Source organism: Myotis brandtii, unplaced genomic scaffold, assembly GCF_000412655.1.
Source record: "Myotis brandtii unplaced genomic scaffold, ASM41265v1 scaffold72, whole genome shotgun sequence".
Lineage (NCBI taxonomy): Eukaryota > Metazoa > Chordata > Mammalia > Chiroptera > Vespertilionidae > Myotis > Myotis brandtii.
The window spans coordinates 1,194,524-1,217,766 of NW_005370838.1; the positions used below are offsets into that span (position 1 = coordinate 1,194,524).

The 23,243-nt window shown below is 40.3% G+C and overlaps 1 protein-coding gene across 1 annotated transcript in view; it reads left to right on the forward strand.

The window, feature by feature from the left end:
- Positions 1 to 23,243, forward strand: part of DZANK1 (double zinc ribbon and ankyrin repeat domains 1) — a 70,447-nt gene that overhangs the window by 28,617 nt on the left and 18,587 nt on the right. The window contains exons 7-14 of the mRNA XM_014530106.1: positions 422 to 567; positions 2,000 to 2,114; positions 3,505 to 3,598; positions 4,608 to 4,675; positions 11,051 to 11,136; positions 16,938 to 17,055; positions 19,306 to 19,419; positions 20,916 to 21,008. Coding sequence (XP_014385592.1) covers positions 422 to 567; positions 2,000 to 2,114; positions 3,505 to 3,598; positions 4,608 to 4,675; positions 11,051 to 11,136; positions 16,938 to 17,055; positions 19,306 to 19,419; positions 20,916 to 21,008 — 834 coding nt within the window. The remainder of the gene's footprint in view (positions 1 to 421; positions 568 to 1,999; positions 2,115 to 3,504; positions 3,599 to 4,607; positions 4,676 to 11,050; positions 11,137 to 16,937; positions 17,056 to 19,305; positions 19,420 to 20,915; positions 21,009 to 23,243) is intronic.

Here is a 23,243-nt window from a genome sequence, read left to right on the forward strand (position 1 = left end):
CGTGGATAGAGCGTCGGCCTGTGGACTGAAGGGTCTCAGGTTCGATTCCGGTCAAGGGCATGTACCTTGGTTGCAGGCACATCCCCAGTAGGGGGCGTGCAGGAGGCAGCTGATCGATGTTTCTCTCTCATCGATGTTTCTAACTCTCTATCCCTCTTCTTTCCTCTCTGTAAAAAATCAATAAAATATATCCTATCTAATAAAAGAGAAACATGGTAATTAGCCGTACCTCCGCTATTGGGGATGTGCCCGCAACCAAGGTACATGCCCTTGCCCGGACTCGAACCTGGGACCCTTCAGTCTGCAGCCTGACATTCTATCCACTGAGCCAAACCGGTTAGGGCCACATGGTTTCTTGTTACTGGACCTTGAATGCCAGGTTCTTGAGTCTCAATGTCATAGAAATGTGCACTAAACTCAGTACAGGATCAAGCAGATAGAGTTTATTGAAAAGAGCTTGTGCACAGGGGAGTCAACCAGAAAAGAGAAGTTGAGCTTCCTGAGGTTTCTCGTGGAATGCTCATATAGGAGCCAGGGGTGGGTGCAGGGTTTGGGAATGAGGATGAGGTCAGTTGTCCCATGATTGCCATCTGGTGGTTGATCCTGGGTAGTCATAAGATGTTTTCCATGGTCAGTGGACCACTCAGTGGTCCTGTATAAAACAACCATTTTGCAGAACATGATATTAAGGAAGAATGTTTTTTACAATCTTTTCTTTAAGGATGTGGTTAGATTAATTTGATACTGAAAGCAAGGAGTCATAGTCAGGCCTCTAAGATGGATTTTTTCAGTCAAGATGGAGTCCAGCCCAGCGTGAACCCATGCACCAAGAGGTCACTGGTACAGTTCCCAATCAGGGCACATGCTCGGGTTGTGGGCTTGATCCCCAGTAGGGGGCGTTTAGGAGGCAGCCGATTAATGATTTTCTCTCATTATGATGTTCTGTCTCTCTCTCCCTCTGCCTTCCTCTCTGAAATCAATAAAAATATATATTAAAAAAATAGTGTTAGGTGAGTTGCTGGTGCTCAGAATAAATCACCATCAGTTTTTAGTTATGGGCACCTCTACATGGCTTTCTTATGGAACTTCTTTTGCATCAAAGAGGAACAAGATTAATTGTAAAATATTATGAATAAATTGAAAACATGGTAGCATTTGAGGAATAGCAGTTTAAATCTACCACAGCAACATATATTATGCTATCTACAGGAAAATTCCCTTGAGTCACATGGAATGATATACAGATAACCTGATTCTTTGTTTTAGAATAGTTTGAGACTTGAAGTATAAAATCTTTATGGTCAATGTGGTAGATAGTCTCCAAAAATTAACCATGCTTCCCAGTGTAGCCCCTCCACTGGAATGTGGTTGGTCCTATGACTTACTTTTGACCAATAGAATGTTTCAGAAATGATGCTGAGGCTAGATCACAAAGTGTAGCAGTTTCTGCTCTGTTATCTTGGAACATAAACACTGGGTGAAGCCAGCCACCATGTAGGAAGCCTGACTTCCATACTGTAAGGAAGGCCAAGCTAACCACCAAGGGGGGGTGGAGGGGAGGAGGGCGGGAGGGAAGGAAGGAGGGAGGGAGGGAGAGAGAATGAGAATTGAAATCCTAGCCTAGGCTGTGAGTATGAGGGAAGAGATCATTTTGGACATCCAGCCAAGTTGACCTTTCAGTTGACTCCCGCCCAGCCAATATCTAACTGCAATCACATGAGAGATTGCAGACAAGAGCTATCCAGCTGAGCCTCGTTAACTCACAGATTTGTTTTAAAACAGTATGTTTTGGAGCAGTTTATTACAAAGCAATAGATCATCTAAATGAGAATAATGTAAAGAAAGACTATAGAAGTTATATTTTGATTTCTTCAATTTAAAATATACTAAATTTAGTAGCTAGACTAAGGGACTTCAATAGAGTTATCTTAATTGCTATCCGGCTTTTTTGGAATATTTGTGTAATACACAGACTTTTTCTTTTTAAAATAATTTTCAGAGACTGCAGACAGAGTGGCATTGTAACAAAGATGTTTCAGGTGGAATATGAACCACCAAATGCAGCCTCTTCAGAAGACAGTGTTGAAAACATTCTCGAAGATTCTTCAAAGCAGGCAAGTAATGAAACTATAATACATTCAGATAGTTACCACATTCTTGGTTCCTCCTTTCTTAGTGGTCACATCTTCCCTTTCATTTCATCACCACAGTCATTCTACCCACAACCCTGGTCATTATCAACCATTGCAAAGTATCTTTGCTGATTTCCCCGCTTTGGTCCGCCTGTAGATTTTCCTACCTATCAGAACTGCCCATGTTCTAGTGTCCTCAGTGATCCCCTTACCTATTGAAGTAACAAACCTTTAGGCTGGCATCCCAAAGGATCACTTTCTATCCTAAGTCATCCTTTCTTGCTTTGTGACTCTCCTGTATATACTCCAGCCAAACTAAACTGTGTTTTCTGTATTCTGTCACTGCTCCCCTAGCACCCAGGCCTTCTCCTTTTATAAAATGCTGTGAATATGTGATTACTTTGCTCCTTGTCTATCATCTCCTTGCACTGTAAGCTTCAAGGTGGCAGAGAGTACGTCTGCCGTACTCAATTCCTTGCACAGGGCCAGGTAGGAGTGGGCGGTGAGTGTATATTTGTTGAATAGATGCACCAGACTAGTAGAGAAGCCCTCAGTGGGTATAGCCTCCTGTTACGTTGAAATCTTCATTCCCAAGCAGCTGCAAAGCCCCACTTTGGGGAGTGAACGAGACCTATCTAAAAATGACTTTTGAAACTTCAGACCCTGTGTTGTGGACCTCAGTGAGACAGATCCAAGGATCAGAAGATGGGCTAACCCATGGGAAGGCAATCAACTAAAGAGTCTGTCACAAAGGTCGTGTTGGGGGTGACATAAAGTTTTCTGGGGAGTCCCTTCAGCCCAACAGTGGTCCAAGAGGCCAGAGGGGAGGCTGTGGAACCAAAGCAGTGGGTGTAGGTAGAACATGGGGCTCAAGTATGATCAGGGAAGGGATCTACACAAGGCAGGGCCAGCCAGCAGAGGCTGAGCCTACATGTGTCAGCAGGTGCACAGGCTTGGTCAAGCATAAGAGACTGAGTCCATGGAGAAGAAAGCCCAGAGAGGAGTGTTAAGGACTGTATGTGGGCAGGTACTGTACGTAAGTCCTATCTTGGTCTGACCCCACCCTGTCTTTGCTCCCTGGATTTGGTAGTTCCCTGGTCATTATCAGACTCCCATGATGGCAACATCCTGCCTACGTGTGCTGCTACCTGCCTCTCATCTTGACCACTTGATCTGGTGGGGCTTATGCTGTCAGCCAAGCAGCTCAGATACAAAGCTGTGTATTTCCAGAGTAAGGTGAGGCAGAAGTCACTTTGTAAATCCTTTCAAGTAAGAAGTATACGCTATGACACTGCCTCTACCATGTGACTTAATGTTCACATTCTAAAGTGGGCCTAATTAAGACACTAACATGCAATGTTTTCATTCCTAGGAATTGAAAAATGGATTTGTTGCACCAAAACCAAGGAAGAAATCTAAGAATGTTGAACATAAACCTGGTTGGAATGTTAACCATAGACATCTAGGTATGACATGAGAGGATGAGGTTAACATTTAGTTTTCTAAACCCCAAACAGGTTCATAACTTACTTTGTCTGCAGAAGGGTTGGAATAAGAAATACTGGAACAGTAAAGTAAGCCATAATTTGAATTTTAATGCTATCTAAGCTAATGGCTTATCCAGGAGGGCTAACCTAGCAGTCCAACAAAGTCAGGTTTATGACTCCTTGCAACACACAAGAGGATCCATGGGGTGTATCACCAAACAAAGGAAAAGATAGTAGAGGGTTTGGGGGAAGAGTGGAGTTTGTATGAAATGTAAATGAAAGCAGAGTGTTTGAAAGGCTCAAAGCACAACAGGGCTGAATGTGAAGTGGTCACTATCTGGTGTGGGCTGCCTAAGGGAACCAGTGTTCTCTTATCTTGGAAACAACAAAGATAAATGTGACCGTTGTGCTCAGAAACCCTTCTCTGAAGCTCTGCACTGAGTTGGAAATTAAGGCTTCTTGTCGATGTCAAAGTAACTTAGGTCCTCAGGCAAGAGTCAGATGTTTCATTCTTACTGAGATGCTTTGAAACACCAGTTTCTGAAAACCTGATTTTTAGAGAAGAAGGTTTCTTGGCAGGGAAGAAACAATGTCCCTCAAAGGGAGTGCTTTTAGGACATTATACTGCTGCACTGTGTTATGGGGAGAAATATTTCCTTATAAACTTGCAGTTGGATTTATCTATTTTTCTAGTTTGATGTGAAATGTTTTGGAATGTAGCTGGGCAGATTTTAATTTTCTTAGTCTGGGCTAATTTTTTCTTTCTCAGTGCTATTTCACCTGAGTGGGGTCATCTTTATGTAGCTGCTACTTTAAAGAAAGACTGATGACAGTGGTCCCTTATAAAAAGTTTTGCAACTATGAAGACATTTGCATGATTATATATATAATTACAGTTGTTGACAGAATGATGTTTTTGATGTATTTGTATACCTCGAGGTAGGTGAAAGAACTAAGTCTAAAACATTGAAAGATCTTTGCTTTTCAGACAGCCACCTGGAAAGGCCCCCTTACCGTGAAGAATCGGTTTCTAGACCACCCAGAAATCCGCCCCAGGTAACTTCTAAGGAAAATCTTCAGGGTACTGAATACCTACTGCCTTTTTAATGTTTCCCATGAAATACTTTAAGGTAGTGTTTCTCAGCCTTTCACCATGTGCCAGGAACTGTTTCAGAGCTGAGACACTGTGTTTGATAAGAAAGCCTCCTATACTCATGGAACTTATATTTTATTGGGGGTGGGGGTAGGCAGATAATAAATATGTAAATAAACAAAAAATTTTAATTTGGGATAAATATAATGAAAAAGATAACACTGGGTAATGGAATAGAGCAGTGGTTTTCAAAGTGTGGACCTCACAGACCAGTAGCATCAATATCACGTGGAAGCAAATTTTCAGCCCTGGCTGGTTTGGAACAGTGGGTAGAGCATCGGACTGAAGGGTCCTAGGTTCAATTCTGGTCAGGGGCAGGCACATGCCCGGGTTGCAGGCTCGGTCCCCAGTGGAGGAGGGGGGTGGGGCATGCTGATCAATGATTCTCTCTCATCATGATGGGTTTTTTTTGTTTTTTGTTTTTTAAAAATATATTTTATTGATTTTTTTTACAGAGAGGAAGGGAGAGGGATAGAGAGTTAGAAACATTGATGAGAGAGCAACATCGATCAGCTGCCTCCTGCACACCCCCTATTGGGGATGTGCCCGCATCCTCCCTCTCTGAAATCAATTTAAAAAAAATACTTAAAAAAAAGAAATGCAAATTTTCAGGCCCCTTCCCAGGTCTACTGAATTAGGGACTTGGGAAGTGGGCCCACTAATCTGTTTTAATTAGCCCTTTTTCTGATACACACTCAAGTTTGAGAACCACTGGGATAGAGAATGACCATGAAGGAAGGACAGTATTCTAATTCTGAGTAATAAGAGAGAACTTCCTTGAAAATATGACATTTGAATTGAGCCTTCAAGATGAACAGAAGCCAACCCTGTAAAGATCTTGGCAGCAGTAATAGCAAGTACAGAAAAGGGGGATTGCAAGGAGGCTGGTGTGGAGAGCAAGGTAAGAGATGAGGTGCAAGAAGTAGACTGGGGCCAGAGCATGGAGAACTGTGGTTCTCAAACATTACTGCACATGAGAATCATCTGAGGGGTTTCAAACAAATCCCAGGAAGCCAACCTCAGGAATTCTGATTTAATTGGTCTGATATGGGGTTTGGGCATGGTTTTATTTTATTTTATTTTAAAAATTCACCCACAAGTGATTCTAATGGGCAGGCATGATTGGGAATAGCAGATGCTATGGGTGAGTCCCATTGTAAGGAGTTTGATTTTCTAATTGTAAAGGGAATTCATTTGGATGGTAAGACATGATCTTATTTACATTTAAAAGAAGAGAAGGGGGCTCTGGCCAGTGTGGCTCAGTTGGTTGAGCTTCGTCTCATACACTGAGAGGTCTCTAGTTTGATTCCCGGTCAGGGCATATGACCGACTTGCAGGCTCAATCCCCAGAAGAAGGCAGCCCATCAATATTTCTATCTCTCTCTCTCAAATCAATTTTGAATAAAATTAAAAAAAAAGAGGAGGGGAATAAAAGTTTTTTTCTTTCGCCATAGTAGTATGGAGATTGAGCTGTAGAGGAATCAGAGGGGAATATCATTTGGGAGAAATGAGAGATGAAGGTGGTTTCTACCAAGGTTGTGCAAGTGGTGATCATAGGAGGCAGTGGGAATCCAGTGTTTTGGAGATAGAGCTGACAGGTTTGGCTGAGGGATTAGATAGATAAGATGAGGGGAAAGGAAGAGTCAAGAGTGACTCTCAAGGTTCTGCTCTGAGCATCTGGAGGTGATGGTATCATTAATGGAAAGAAAGATGAGGGAGGAGCAGGTGTTCAAAGACTCATTAGAAATTAAAGTGGAGGCCCTGGCCAGTTAGCTCAGTCAGTTAGAGCATCATCTTGATATTCCAAGGTTGTGGGTTCGATTTCTCATTAGGGCAAACCAAGAAGCAACAATGAATGCATAAATAAGTGGAACAATAAATCTATCTCCCTCTCTCTTAAATTAAAAAAATTCAAGTGGAGGTGTTAAATACACTGTTGGCCATGCAAGTTCAAACCCAGGGTAGAGTCCAGGGCTAGAAATACATATATGTGGAAATATTTAGTATACCAGAGTGGGCAAAAGTAGGTTTACAGTTGTTCATATGAAAAATACAATAATTAATAAATAAAGCTGTCCAGAAAAATCCTTGACTTTAGAGGTTGAGTAGAAGAGGAAGAGCCTGAGAAGTAGGAAGAAAGCAAAACAAACAAACATAGAAAGCCAAGAGAAGAAAGGGTTTTGGAAGAAGACAGTGGTCATCTATGTCAAATGTTACTGGGATTCAAATTAGACAAGCACAGGGACTTGCCCATTGGATTTAAACAAGATGAAGGTGATTTATAATAGAAATAAAAGCTATATCAATACATTTCTTACCATATAATACAAGAAAGATGCCCTTATACTAGTGGCCATCTACTACTACTGTTATAGCAATTTGATTTTTCAATGTTTATAAAATCCAAGTTAGAATTTTGGCATCTAAATGCAACCCAAGAGTTCTTGCTCTCTCTTCCTCCAATCTGAGCCCTAGGTAGAGCATATATGGAGTCACATTTTTTATACAGCCACAAACTGCTTCTTATGTACCCATGATTCCAAGTCTGGTCACACTTATAATCTATAATAATAAAAGCGTAATATGCTAATTAGACCAGACAGCCGAATGACCTTCTGGACGTTATTCTGGACATCCTTCCGTATGAAGCCGCTGCGGCAGGGGCCGAGGCAGAGGTGGTTCGGGGTTATCAGGCAGGCAGGCAAGTGGTTAGGGGCAATCAGGCAGGCAGAGTGGTTAGGGGCAATCAGGCAGGCAGGCAGAGTGGTAAGGGGTGATCAGGCAGGCAGGTGAGTGGTTAGAGGTGATCAGGCAGGCAGAGGCAGTTAGGGGCGATCAGGCAGGCAGGCGAGCAGTTAGGGGCATCAGGCAGGCAGGTGAGTGGTTAGGGGCGATCAGGCAGGCAGGCAGAGGCGGTTAGGGGTGATCAGGAAGGCAGATGAGTGGTTAGGGGTGATTAGGCAGGCAGGCAGAATGGTTAGGGGTGATCAGGCAGGCAGGCAGGCAAGCGGTTAGGAGCCAGCGGTCCTGGATTGTAAGAGGGATGTCCGACTGCTGGTTTAGGCCCGATCCCACAGTGGGATCGGGCCTAAACCGGCAGTCAGACATCCCCCGAGTGGTCCCAGATTGCGAGAGGGTGCAGGCCGGGCTGAGGGACCACCCTCCCTACCCCCGTGCATGAATTTTGTGCACCAGGCCTCTAGTCCTATATAATAAAAGCCTAATATGCTAAGTGTCCAGTTGTCTGATCATTTGTTCAACCAATCAAAGCATAATATGCTAATGATATGCCACTCAACTGCTCGCTATGGTGTGCACTGACCACCAGGGGGCAGGCAGTTGACTGATTGACCAGTCGCTATGATGTGCACTGACCACCAGGGGGCAGACGCTCCGACTGGTAGGTTAGCTTGCTGCTGGGGTCCAGCCAATCGGAACTGAGAGAGATGGGCCCTACATGCCCTGGAGCCCTCCCGCGGTCCCTCCCTGGCTGGCCAACCTTCCATGTCTCTCCCCAGCCCTGATCATGCTCCGGTGGGGTCCCTGGGCCTGGCCTGCACCCTTTCACAATCCAGGACCCCTCAGGGGATGTCAGAGAGCCGGTTTTAGCCCAATCCCGTAGGCCAGGCTGAGGGATGCCACTGGTGCATGAATTCATGCACTGGGCCTCTAGTCAAGTATAAAATTAAAAAGCATGTTTTCTGCCCAGCCGGCGTGGCTCAGTGGTTGAGCGTCGACCTATGACTGGTTAGATTTCCAGTCAGGGCATATGCCCAGGTTACAGGCTAAATCCCCAGTGTGTGGCTAAAAAGCATGTTTTCCCAACCTGGTTGAACATCAGGAACATCTGGGGGAAACTATATATATTTATATATACAGACGAGGCCTGGTGCATGAAAATTTGTGCACTGGGTGGGGGGGTCCCTTAGCCCAGCCTGCCCCCTCTCACAGTCTGGGAGCCCTCAGGGGATGTCCTACTTATGGCTTAGGCCCGCTCCCCAGGGGGAGCGAGCCAAAGCCGCAGTCTGGCCTCCCTCTGGGGGAGGCGACCGGGCTGATCAGGGGAAGGTGACACCCCCATCATGCCTCTGCTGCAGCCACTGCTGGCTACTGTGGCTGCCTGAGCCTCGGCCTGGCCCTCATTGCCTGAGCCTCAGGCCCTTGCAGCGGCAGCCACCATGCATGGCTTGCCTGAGCCTCGGGCCTGCCCTGGCAGCGGCAGCTGCCATCCGCGGCTTGCCTGAGCCTCAGGCAGCCACTTCGGCTTTATCCGTAAGGACATCTGGAAGGATGTCCAGAAGACATCCATCCTAATTAGCATATTACCCTTTTATTAGTATAGATTCTCAGCTATTCCTCCTGAAATCCTTCTAAATAATCTGATTTCTTAAGCCTGGATGGATTCCATGGAGGACTTTGATGATCAGTCCAGTTGGAGAATCACTGGCCTGGAAGACTAACTGTCCTTATCTCAAGGTTAAGCCCTTTCCTTCACTTCCAATTTCTAGTGCCATGGTGTGCCTCAGCCAGAACCCCTGGGTTCTTTCTTCTCCCCACCCACTCTATTTTCTAGGGATCAAGCTCACAACCCGAGCATGTGCCCTTGACCAGAATCGAACCCAGACCCTTCAGTCTCCAGGTTGCTCTGTCCACTGAACCAAACCAGCTAGGGCCTCAGTCTGTCTTTATCCATCATGATGCAGGCTCAGTCCCTAATAGGGGGCATGCAGGAGGCAGCCAATCAATGATTCATCATTGATGTTTCTATCTCCCTCTCCCTTCTTCTCTGAAATCAATAAAAATATATTAAAAAAAAAACACACGACAGACTGAGAAACTATTCCAAATTAAAGGAGACAAAAGAGACATGACAACTGAATGAAAGTATGATACTAGACTGAATCCTACACCAGGAAAAATATAGTTGTGAAGACATTGGCACAATTAATAAAATTTAAATAAAGATCTGTGGGTTAGATAATAGTATTATGTCACTGTTAATTTTTCTGGTTTTGATAATTCTGTTGAGTAAGAGGGCATCCTTGTTCATAGGAAATGCACACTGAAGTATTTAGAGACAGGGCATCATGACTGCAGCTTATTCTCCATGGTAGAGAGAGAGAGAGAGAGAGCGCGTGCGCACACTTGGGCAAAATGTTAACATGAACAGTTGGTCATACTGGTTATACAGGAGTTATTTGTATAATCCTTGCAACTTTTCTGTAAGTTTGAAATTATCAAAAGAAAATTTTATAAGAATAAAATAAAACGGGGATAATAGTACTCAAGTCATAAGGTCATTGTGAAGTGTCAAGGAGAAAATGGCTACAAAAATGGCCAGGCACATTTTACTACTGTCAGACCCTCAATAATTGTTAGCTTCTTTCCTTCATGTTCCTTCTCCAAACTTCTTTCTGTCCCATTCTCCTACCACTCGAACATACAGATCACATAAAACCACCTGAGTCCCAGGATAGGCTATGTGCTATAGTATCTATCCTAGTCCCCTTCTGGCATCAAGCACAGTACCTGGTACAAAGTGAATGCTTAAATAAGTATGTCGAAGTGAGTTAAATGTTTGTGGATAACAGCAGAAAGTTGCTGCATTTATTCTTTTAGGTGTGTCCTTTTGAGTTTCCTAGGGATATAATCTTTGAGAAAATAGAGCCAACTTAGGTTTAAATACTGAAATCGGGTCTGTCTGATGGTAAATTCAGATATCTTTTCTTGTAAACTTACGGTTTTTTGTGTTTTTGTTTGTTTATTTTTGTTAATCCTCACCCAAGGATATTTTTTCCATTGATTTTTTTAGAGAAAGAAGGAGGGAGAAAAGGGGCTGGGGGAAAGAGAAGGGGAGAGAGAGAGAGAGAGAGAGAGAGAGAGAGAGAGAGAGAGAAACATCAATGTGAGGGAGATACATGGATTGGTTGCCTCCCACATGCATCCCAACCAGAGCTGGGGATGAACCTGCAAGCCAGGTACATGCCCTTGACCAAGAATTGAACCCCCGACCCTTCAGTGTGCGGGGCCCACACTCTAACCACTCTGAGCCACACCGTCCAGGCCTAAACTTATCTTTTTAATGTAATCTACATATATGATTATGACTAGCACTTTAATTTTTTAATGGTGGGTACTGGGATAATCATTAACTATGACTTCCCCAATCTTGATTCTTAAAGGGTGGATGCTGGATGTAAGACAAAATATTACAATTTGTAGTGAAATTTTACTATACCACAGCTTTTACCAAGATTCTGTTATATTCTTAATTTTAGTTCCCTAGTTTTGCACACATAACTGGCCATCCGAGTTTGACAGCCACAGAGATCATGAGAATTCAAAGGGAGACAGACTTTCTCAAGTAAGTAATCTCATTCTCTTTACTGTTTCTTAAATCCTTCTACAACACATTATGGTCAAAAAGAATTTAAGGATGGAACATAATGGTGTTTGCCTACCCCTAACTGTGTTTTATTAAATTTTTACAGATTTTAAAGGCATAATTGGCATACAATAAACTGCATTTATTTAATGAGTACAATTGACATATGAATATAACTCTGAAACTATCACCACAGTAAGAAAATAAACAAATCTATTACCTCCAAAAGTGTGTACCCTTTTGAAATTTCTCTCTTGTGCGTCTCCTTATCCCCAGGCAACTGTTGATCTGCTTCTTGTCACTGTAGCTTAGTTTGCATTTCATTCCATATGTAACTAGAAAGTTTCTGTACGTACTCTTCTTTTTTGCCAGCTTCTTTAACTCAGCCTAATTATTTTGAGATTTATCCATGTTTTGCATGTATTAAACATTTTTTTCTTTTTATGGTTGACACGATTATAGATGTTTCCATCCCCCCAACCCCTTTGCCTGCCTGGCCATCACCCCACTGTTGTGTAGTTTATGGGTTATGCATATATATTCTTTAGCTAATCCCTTCACCTTCTTTCATCCAGTACCCCCTTCCTCCTTACCCCTGATAGCTATCAGTCTATTCCATGTATCCATGCCTCTGTTTCTCTTTTGTTCATCAGTTTATTTTGTTCATTAGATTCTACATATAAGAGATCATATAGTATTTGTCTTTCTCTGACTGGCTTATTTCACTCAGCATAATAATCTCCAGGTCCATCCATGCTGTCACAAAGGGTAAGAGTTCCTTCTTTTTTACAGCCACATACTATTCCATTGTGTAAATGTACCACAACTTTTTTATCCACTCATCTACCGATGGGCATTTATGCTGTTTCCAGATCTTGGCTATTGTAGATAAGGCTGCTGTGAACACAGGAGTGCATATATTCTTTTGAATTGGTGTTTCAGAATTCTTAGGATATATTCTCAGAAATGGGATACAGGGTCAACAGGCAGTTCGATTTTTAATTTTTTGAGAAAACCCCATGCTATTTTCCACAGTGGCCGCACCAGTCTGTATTCCCACCAACCAGGGTTCCCTTTTCTCCACATCCTCACCAGCACTTTGTTGTTTGTTGACTTATTGATGGCAGCCATTCTAACAGGTGTGAGGTGATATCTCATTGTAGTTTTAATTTGCATCTCTCAGATGATTAGTGACATTGAACAATTTTCATACATCTATTGGCCATCTGTGTGTCCTCTTTGGAGAAGTGTCTAGTTAGGTCCTTTCCCTTTTTTTAATTGGATTGTTTGCCTTCCTGGTGTTAAGTTGTATAAGTTCTTTATATATTTTGGAAATTAACCCCTTATCAGATATATCATTGGCTAATATCTTCTCCCTTATTGTGGGTTCCCTTTTCATTTTATTGATGGTTTCTTTTGCTATGCAGAAGCTTTCTAGTTCTATGTAAGTCCCATTTGTTTATTTTTTTTCTTGTATTTCCCTTGCCCTAGGAAACATATCAGCAAAAATATTACTATGAAAGATGTCTGAGATTTTACTGCCTATGTTTTGTTCTAGGATTTTTATGGTTTCGTGACTTACATTTAAGTCTTTTATCCATTTGGAGTTTATTCTTGTGTATGGTGTAAGTTGGTGGTCTACTTTCATTTGTATGTATGTATCTGTCCAATTTTTCCAACACCATTTATTAAAGAGACTCTCTTTACCCCATTGTATCTTCTTGCTTCTTTTGTCAAATATTAATTGACCATAAAGGCATGGATTTATTTCTGTGTATGCCTGTTCTGGTGCCACTCTTTTTTTCTCAAGATGTTTGCATGATGTATCTTTTGGTGTTTTAGGTCTTGCTTTGTTAAAAATTATATCTGGTAACCCTGCATTTTAATTGAGATGTTGAGAGCCTATTTATTTTACTTATTGATATGTTTGAATTTAAATCAGCCATCATGCTATTTGTTTTCTGTTTATCTTATTTTTTATTTGTTGCCTTTTTTTTCTGCCTTCTTTTGGATTAATTGGTATGTTTTATGATTCCATTTTATCTCCTTTGTTGGTTTATTAGCAATGACTTTTTTTAGTGGTTGCTCTAGAGTTTATAGTATGTGTACTTTTTAAACTTATCATAGTTTACCTTCAAGTAATATTATAATACTTAATATATAGCATAAGAACCTTATGACAGTATATTTCCAATAACTGAATATCAGTAGCTTTTGTGCTATTGTCATACATTTTATTTTTACAAATATTCTGAACCCATAATACATTATTACTTTTATTTTATACTAGAGGCCTGTTGCATGAAAGTTGTGCACTGGGGATGGGGTCCCTCAGCCTGTCTGCGCCCTCTCACAGTCTGGGACCTCTGGGGGGATGTCTGGGACCCCTTGCTCCTTACTGCCCGCCTGTTCACTGCTCCTTGCTGCTTGGCTCGCTGCTCCTTAGCACTGCCGTGGAGGTGGGAGAGGCTCCCGCCACCGCTGCTGTGCTTGCCAGCTGTGAGCCTGGCTTCTGGCTGAGTGGTCCTCCCCCTGTGGGAGTACACTGACCACCAGGGGGCAGTTCCTGCATTGAGCGTCTGCCCCCTGATGGTCAATGCGCATCATAGCGACCGGTCGTTCTAGTCGTTGTTCCGCCATGATCGCTTAGGCTTTTATTATATAGATAATGATTTTTGTGGTCCTTTATACTTTTTATTGTGCTTAAATATACATAAATAAAATTTAGCATTTTAAGTGTAAAATTTCATGGCATTAAGTACATTTACAATGTTGTGCAACTATCTTCACTATCCATTTCCAGAACTATTTTGTCATTCTAAACAGAACCTCGTTCCCATTAAACAATAATTACTCCTCATTACTCCCTCTCTCCAGTCTCTGGTAACCTCTGTTCTACTTTTTGATTTTATGACTTTGTCTATTCTACTTACCTCATGTAGGTGGAATCAGACAACATTTGTTCTTTTGTGTCTGATTTCACTTAGCATAATATTTTCAAGGTTCATCCATGTTATCATGGATGTATCAGAATTTCATTTCTTATCCTATGTAATAAAGAGCTAATATGCTAAATAGGCCAGATGGCAGAACGACCTTCTGGAACGGCCTTCTGGAACAACCAGTGGGTGGGACAGCCAATGAGGCAGCTGGGGCTGCGAGGGCCGAGCCCCTTGCACGAGTTCGTGCATTGGGCCTCTAGTTAAAGATAAATAATATTTCATTGTGTGTATATATCACAGTTTGTTAATCCATTTATCTGTTAATAGATAGAATCATTTCCACCTTTTGTCTATTTGAATAATGCTGTTATGAACATTGATGCACAAGTATCTGTTTTGAATCCTTGCTCTCAATTCATTTGGGTATTTGACTAAGAGTGGAGTTTCTGGGTTATATAGCAATTCTATGTTTAACTTTTTGAGGAACTTCCAAATAGTTTTCTACAACAGCTGCATCATTTCACGTTTTCATCAGAAATGTACAAGGGTTTCAATTTTTCAGACTCTCACTGGTACTCATTTTTTATTTTTCTGATAATAGTCATTCTAATGAGTATAAAGTGGTTTTGATTTACATTTCCAGAATGGCAAGTAATATTGAGCTTTTTTTCATGTGTTTCTTGGATATTTGTATATTTTCTTGGGAGAAATGTCTATTCAAGTCTTTTGCGCATTTTCTAATAGGTTGTTTGAGTTTTAAGTTTAGGAGTTCTTTATATACTCCGGACATTAATCCTTTATCAGATATATTATTTGGAAATATTTTCTCCCATTTGTAGGTTGTCTTTTCACTCCCTTGTTAGTGTCCTTTGATACACAAAAGGTTTTTTTAAGTTAAATTTAAAAAATTTTAAATATTTTTATTGATTTCAGAGAGGAAGTGAGAAGGAGAGAGAGAGAGAGAAACATCAATGATGAGAAAGAATCATTGATTGGCTGACTCCTGCACGCCTTACACTGGGGATCAAGCCCGCAATTTGGGCATGTACCCTGACTTGGAATTGAACCATGACTTCCTGGTTCATAGGTCGATGCTCAATCACTGAGCCATGCCAGCTGGGCATGTATTTCTTCTTTTGCTGCCTATGCTTTGGATGGCATATCTAAGAAATCATTGCCAAATCTAGTGTCATGAAGCTTGTCCTTTATGGGTTCTTCTAAGAGGTTTATAGATATACCTCTGACATTCAAATCTTTGATCCACTTTGGGTTAGTTTTTGTATATGTTGTAAGTAGGGTTCCAATTTCATTGTTTTGCATGTGGATATCCAGTTTTCGTAGCACCTTTGTCAGAAAGACTGTCCTTTCCCCATTGAATGGTGTTCAGACCCTCACCAAATATCATTTGACCATATATGCAAAGGTATACTGGGTATTTCTGGGCTCTCTATTCTATTCCATTTGTCCATATGTTTGTTTTTCTGTTAGAACAATACTTCATGTATTAGTTAGCTTTGTAGTAAATTTTGAAATCAGGAAGTGTGAGTCATCTAACTTTGTTGTTCTTTTTAAAGACTATATTGACTATTGAGGGTGCTTGAGATTCCGTATGAATTTAGGATGAGTTTTCTTTCTGCAAAAAAAGTCATTGAGAATTTGATAGGGATTGCATTGAATCTATACATTGCTTTAGTTAGTATTTTCATCTTAATAGTAAGTCTTCTGATTCATGAATACAGGATGTCTATCCTTTTATTTATGTCATTTTAAAATTTCTTTCTGAGAAGTTTTATAGCTTTCATTGTACAAGTCTTTTACCTACTTAGTTAAATTGATTCCTAAATATTTTATTCTTTCTGATACTGTTATAAATAGAATTGTTTTCTTAATTTCCTTTTCAAATTATTCATAGGAATACAACAGATATTTGTGTGTTGATTTTTTTATCCTACCACTTTTCTAAATTTTCTTATTAGGTGTACTCTCTAGGGTTTTCTACATATAAGATCCTATCATCCATGAACAGAGATAATTTTACTTCTTTCTTTCTAGTTTGAATGCCTTTTATTTATTTTTTTCTTGCCTAATTGCTCTGTATAGAACTTCCAATACTATGTTGAATAGAAACAGTGAATGTGGGTCTTAGGGGGAAAGCTTTCAGTCATCCACCACTGAGTATGATGTTAGCTCTGGGGTGTTTGTATGTGATCTTTAGCATGTTGAGGATGTTTTCTTTTGTTCCTAGTTTATTCAATGCTTTTAATAATAAAAGAATGCTGAATTTTGTCAATGCTCTCACTTTGGCTGATATTCAGAACCCAGGTAGGTTGGTGAGGGCTAAATGATGGGATACATCTGCCTAGGAAACTGGGACAGATATTGCTGGGGCAGGGCCTTGGAACTCTAACCAGGTGAGTGGAGACAAAGGCAGAGCTTAACTGACAGTGACCCTCCAGAGAGTCACACAGACTGGGCTCACTGCTCAGGTAGAAAGTTAGAAAAGTGCAATGTAGACATTACTAGAATTCCCTTGGCTTATCCTCACAAATCCAGTGCCAATCCAATGTGATAGGACAAGTCAGAACCCCACAAGAAGTGGGTTCTAGGCTGCTGCTAACTTCAGCTGCATTCAGGAAGTGAGATGGCCTGTAGTGAAGGGTACCAGTGGTTCCAGCTTGAGTCCACTTTGTAATAAAATGACTAGAGAACTTGTTCTCTAGCCTATGAGAGTATTTTACTTTTTTTATTTTTAAAGATTCTTGAACACTTAGATTTTCACCTGACTTCTTAATGTGAACCCATCAGTACATGACCAATCAGGAACCTCTTCTGTTGTAGGTGTGCCCAGTGCCTCGCCCTTCGCCCATCTGATCCCTTGGTTCGCTTCTGTCAAGATTGTGGCTTTCCTGTTCCACCTGTATTTGGTTGTCGTCTCTCACCCTCAGAAGGAGCTCAGGTGAGCAGCAGAGTCCTTAAAAGTTTCTTTCATTGGGTTATCTGATCTTTATTTGCAGCAGCAGAATAGTACCTGGCATGCACAAACCACAAACATAAATACTTGTTGAAAATATTACTGTCAGGTTAAACAGCCACCTCCTGCACAGCCCCCAGTAGGGATGTGCCCGCAACCTAGGTACATGCCCTTGACCGGAATGGAACCTGGGACCCTTGAGTCCGCAGGCTGACGATCTATCCACTGAACCAAACCGGTTCGGCGGGTTATCTGATCTTTATTTGCAGCAGTAGAATAGTACCTGGCATGCCCAAACCACAAACATAAATACTTGTTGAAAATATTACTGTCAGGTTAAACTCTTACTGTCTGACTCCTTACTTAGGAATGAAAAAACTTGCTTGCAATGCCACTTAAGAAATTTTTTTTTGGTGTGTGACCTTGTAGAAGCACAGGTTCAAAAAGAGTGAAATCTCTTTATTTGCAGCAGCAGAATAGTACCTGGCATGCACAAACCACAAACATAAATACTTGTTGAAAATATTACTGTCAGGTTAAACTCTTACTGTGTGACTCCTTACTTAGGAATGAAAAAACTTGCTTGCAATGCCACTTAAGAAATTTTTTTTTGGTGTGTGACCTTGTAGAAGCACAGGTTCAAAAAGAGTGAAATCTTATTGTTTCAATGATGCATAAATGGATAAATATTAATTTCCTACTTATGTGATATTTCTGTTCATAATTTGGGTATAATAAGGAATTATATTCTAGAAATAAATCAGATGTATTAATTACAAGCCTATATATAGTCATAAAATACATCATTTTGTCCAAAGAAGCTGTTTATATAGGCTAAAGATAGATTAGTATATCTAAATTTAAAAGTTTTAGCCAAGTATAGATAATAATTCATATTATCTTACTACTAAGTTTGCAGTTAGTTAGAAAACATAGTCGGCTTACTAAAAATTAATACCTTCACCAAAACACATTCATCCTTTATTCCTTGATATTTTTGTTTTTGGGGGGGAAATAAAAGGATCTGTGAAATGACAATGAATGTGAAAATGACCATTTAAAAAAGGTAGACACTAAGGATAAAAGATGGTCATAAATAGATATATCAGTAGAGAGTGGAAGCCTTACTGGATCGAGGTATCTGAGCACAATTTCTGGCCATGCACACAGCCTCCGGTCAACTAAAGGTATGTGGTAGAGCATTCCATCTTCAGGCTGTTTTCAAATCTGCCCCAGCTTTTACTTTACGCTGAGCTCTATTGCATCTCCATGTACAGACAGGGATGAGTGGGTGGCATGGACCCACTCTGGTTTATGCTGCACATGCACACAGCCTCCAGTCAACTAAAGGTATGTGGAGAGCTGACTGGAGTGATACGTCCACAGGCCAAGGGAAGCTTGAGGCTACCAGAGCTAGGAGAGAGGCGTGGAATGGTGCCTTCCCTAGAGCTTCAGAGAGAGCGTGGCCTTACCAACACCTTGACTGTATTCCTATAGTTGACTTACTTCCTCAAACTACCCGTTAAATTCCTGGCTACTTGCTGGTTCATTGATTGCCCTAAACAGAACCACAATCTCAAAATAGTGGAGCCACTGACCCACCCTCTTTGCTTGCCACTGAGATTGTAACCTTAGAAGGGCTCCAAATCAAGTGAGCCCTGTTCACCATAGTTACAAAGCCTGTGGTTTTCACAGCCTGCCTTGCCCTGCTGGAGCTACCATGCCGATAAAGCTGGAGGGGGATAGAGAGGGCCCCATGCAAGAACCACGCAGACTTGTAGTGTTCCTGTTTGAAGTTTAAGTACTTTTCAGTCTGTTGTCTGTCTTTGGTTGATGTTTTGAGTCCAAAATGGTTGTTTTTAACAATTTTACCAACTTTTTAGTTGCTTTTTTGGAGAGAGGATTTATCAACTTCCTTACTGTATTGTGCTGGAGGATGTTTTTCCTTTCTTCCTTTCTTTCTTTCTTTCTTTCTTTATTGCTTTTTTGGAGAGAGGATTTATCAACTTCCTCACTGTATTGTGCTGGAGGATGTTTTTCCTTTCTTTCTTTCTTTTTTTTTATATCTCTGTTTTCTAAAATAAACATGGTTTTAATCTTCATATGAAAAAATAAGAATAGAGGTAATTACTAAAAAATGTTTTTACAAAAGCAAATTAAACCTTACATTCTATTATCTACTTATACCTTCAGTTTTTGCATCCCCTGACAAACTTGACCTCTTTCTTTGCCCAGTTGGGCTTGTGCGCAGAATGTGGAAGCATGGTGCCCATGAACACTTCCTTCTGTGTGGTATGTGAGGCTCCTCTTGCTCTGCAGATGCAACCACCGGCCGGCTTCCACTTGAAGGTAATGAAATGCGATTTTGTAAAAACATGAATGAAATATATAGAAAGTAATGTTTGAACAATTAATTGTCTTTCTTCAGTTGATGGAATTGGCTAACAAGTGATAAGCCAATATCTGTGAACAAAATCCACTCGAATTTTTGGAAAGGCATGTTGTCCAAAAGTTTAACTTATCAATAGGATCTATCATGTTAAGAAGAATACATATCCAGCAGCCATTAATGATAAAAACTCTCAACAAGTCCTAGCTGGTTCGGCTCAGTGGATAGAGCATCGGCCTGCAGACCAAAGGGCCCTGGGTTTGATTCCGGTCAAGGGCACATATCTTGGTTGCAGGCTCCTCCCTGCCTTGGGCCCTGGTTGGGGCTTGTGCAAAAGGCAACTAATCGATGTGTTTCTCTACATCGATGTTTCTGTCTTTTCCTCTTCTACTCTCCCTAAAAATCAATGGAAAAATATCCTTAGGTGAGGATTAACAAAAAAAAGCAAACAAAAAACTCTCAGCAAAGTGGGAATAGAGGCATCATACCTCAATATAATAAAGGCCATTTATGACAAACCCACAGCCAACATCGGACTTAATAGGCAAAAACTAAAAGCATTTCCCTTAAGAACAGGAACAAGACAGGGATGTCTGCTTTCACCACTCTTATTACCAAGCCTCTCATGGTAAACAGAAAGCAATGTTTCTAAATGTGGAGAGAACTTTATATATTTACCAATACAATACTAGCCACAGCAATCAGACAAGAAAAAGAAATAAAAGGCATCCAAATTGGAAAGGAGGAAGTAAAACTGTCATTATTTGCAGATGACATGATGCAGTACATAGAGAACCCTAAAGATTCCACCAAAAAAAATTCTAGAATGGATAAATGAATTCAGGAAAGTAGCAGAATACAAAATAAATATCTAGAAATCAGTTGGCTTTTTATACACCAATAATGAAGTATCAGAAAGGGAAACTAAGAAAAAAATTCCATTCACAATTGTTTCAAAAAGAATAAAATACCTAGGAATAAATTTAAGGATGCAAAAGACCTGTACTTGGAAAATTATAAGAAACTGAAGAAAAAAATGGAAGAAAATACAAATAAGTGGAAGCATATACTGTGTTCATGGATAGGAAGAATTAACATAATTAAAGTGTGGGATCTAATGACCAAAATGAACTAACAAGCAAAATAGTGACAGTCATAGAGAGCATGCGGACAGCTATCAGGGGGCGATGGAGGGACTGAAGAAAAAAAGAAAAAGAGAGAGAGAGAGAGAAAAAACTAAGAAAAAAAAGGAATACATAGAAATGTGTTCCCTGAACATGGATTTAGAAGACAAATTGCACTACAGCTAACTTAGACAACTTTTTACTTCATATATTTAAACTTGAACATTGCAATTAATGTTGACTTTTAATCTTGTTCTTAAAGTGGCTTCATGCCTCTGTTTGCACAGTTTTTTGCTCAGAGGAACACGAATTTCGTATTTTCTGTTTTCAAGGAGAAGGTAATCTGTCGCACCTGTGGCACAGGGAATCATCCTTACCTGAAATACTGCCTCACCTGTGAGAGCACCCTGCCTTCATCAAAGGAGGTAGGTTGATTGCATGTGCCTGTCCTATATTTAGTGGCTGCTAAGATTCAGTGTTAATGATAATGAATAAATATAATCTGCAGAGCAGGAAGGAGGTGGGAGGACGGAGAGAGAACAGCAACAAAAAAGCCTCTCATGGTAAACAGAAAGCAATGTTTACAAATGTGAAGAGAACTTTATATATTTACCAATACAAAATTGTTTTCAAAGTCTTCATGGGGATTCAATAAAATCTACAATTTCTTACCATTTTATTTACTAACTTTGCATGGAAGGCTGGCAGCAGCCATTGGTTAATGGATCCATTCACTTTTGTTTATAGTCAGGTATGTCTTTATTTAACTGTACCATGCTATTTTTTGAAATTGAGAACACTGCCAGCACCCACTTCTGGGTTTCCTACCAGCCTATTTCGAGCGTTTAAGATGAAGGAATAGGAGTGTATGCAACTTAAGTAGAGCGAATGGGTTCAGTTTAGATGATCTGTTTTATGTTTATAAAATATTTCTGATGAAGATGAGGCTTTAAAAATTACTTCCAGGTGACTCTTGCCCTGGCCTAACAATACTAAAAGAAGTCGCTATTTCCTAGCCAACTTAGAAGGGAAAAACTTGACACTTTGGGGGATTTGTTTTCACATCAGAGACATTCCTTGGGAAACTGGACAAATGGGTGATGATTACTGTGGCCAATATGGTTAGTATCAAATGGGGGTGTGTTGGTTTTTCTGGGGTTGCTAAAACAAAGCACCACAAACTGAGTGGCTTAAAACAACAGAAATTTATCATCTCACATTTCTGGAGGACAGAAGTCCAAAATCAAGGTGTTGGCAACACCACACTTCCTCTGAAGCTCTAGGGAAAGTACTGTTTATGCCTCTCTCCTAGCGTCAAGCTTCCCTTGGCCGGTACACGAATCACTTCAGCCACATGGCCACCTTCTCGCTGTGTGTCTTCACATTTTCTTGCCTTTGTGTGTCTGTCTCTGTGTCCAAACTTCTCTTTTGGACCACCATAATGACCTCATATTAACTTGATTACCTCTATAAAGATCCTATTTTCAAATAAGTGCATATTCTGAAGTACTGGGGATTAGGACTCCAACATATCTCTTTGGAGGAGACACTTGTTAACCCCATAACAGGGGAGTTGAACAAGATGTCTTTTAAGGTTGTGTCTAATTACTGACAATATAAGATTAGTTGATTTGAAGGAACTCTTTTTGTTACAATTTTTATTGAGGCATAATTTATATTCAATATAACTCACTCACTTTAATTATACAGGTTAATAAATGTCAGTAATTATACATAATCATTTAAACTACCACAATGAAGATATACAACAATTTCATTACCCTAAAAAGTTTTCTCATGCCCCTTTCATTTGAGCTCCTCTAATCACTACCCCCAGAAAATTCTGATCGCTTTTGACACTGTGGTTTTACCTTTTACAGAAGTATGTAGTTTTTTTGTATTTTACTTTCTTGACTTAGCACAATGTTTTTGAGGTTCATTCATGTTGTTGTATGTATTAATAACTTTGATCATTGAGTACTATTCCACAGAATGGATATAATACAACTATTAACCAAATAATGGGCACTTGTGTTCATTTCTGGTGTCAGGCTATTATAAATAATGCTGCTGTGAACATTTACGTACAAAATTTTGTGTAGACGTAGTTTTCATTTCTCTTGGGTAAATGCTGAAGAGTAAGATTCCTGGATACTACCTAAGTTCATGATTAATTTTATAAGATATTGCCACACTTTTTTCCAAAATTGCCACACTATTTTGCATTCCTACCAGCAAAATACGGAGGTTCCAGTTTCTCTACATCCTCACCAAAACTTGGTATTATCAGGCAGCTATATATACACTGAGTGGCCAGATTATTATGACCGGCCAGATTATTATGACCACCCCATCAGTACAATGAAGTGAATTAGTTATGCAAATAATAATAATAATAATAAAAACTTGAGAGTATTTGCTTAGGAAGTTTTCAATATTCCAGTACTTTTGGAAGTGTCAATGAAGTACTGATGATGTAGTCATAATAATCTGGCCGGTAATAATAAGCTGGCCACTCAGTGTATAATTGTCTGCTAAATAAAAACAAAACAAACAAACAAGAACAAGAACAAACCGAACACCTTTTATCAGAGAATAGTAGTAGAATCCAAAAGAACCACAACTTAACATGTATAACGCTAGATACAATTTAAAATTAC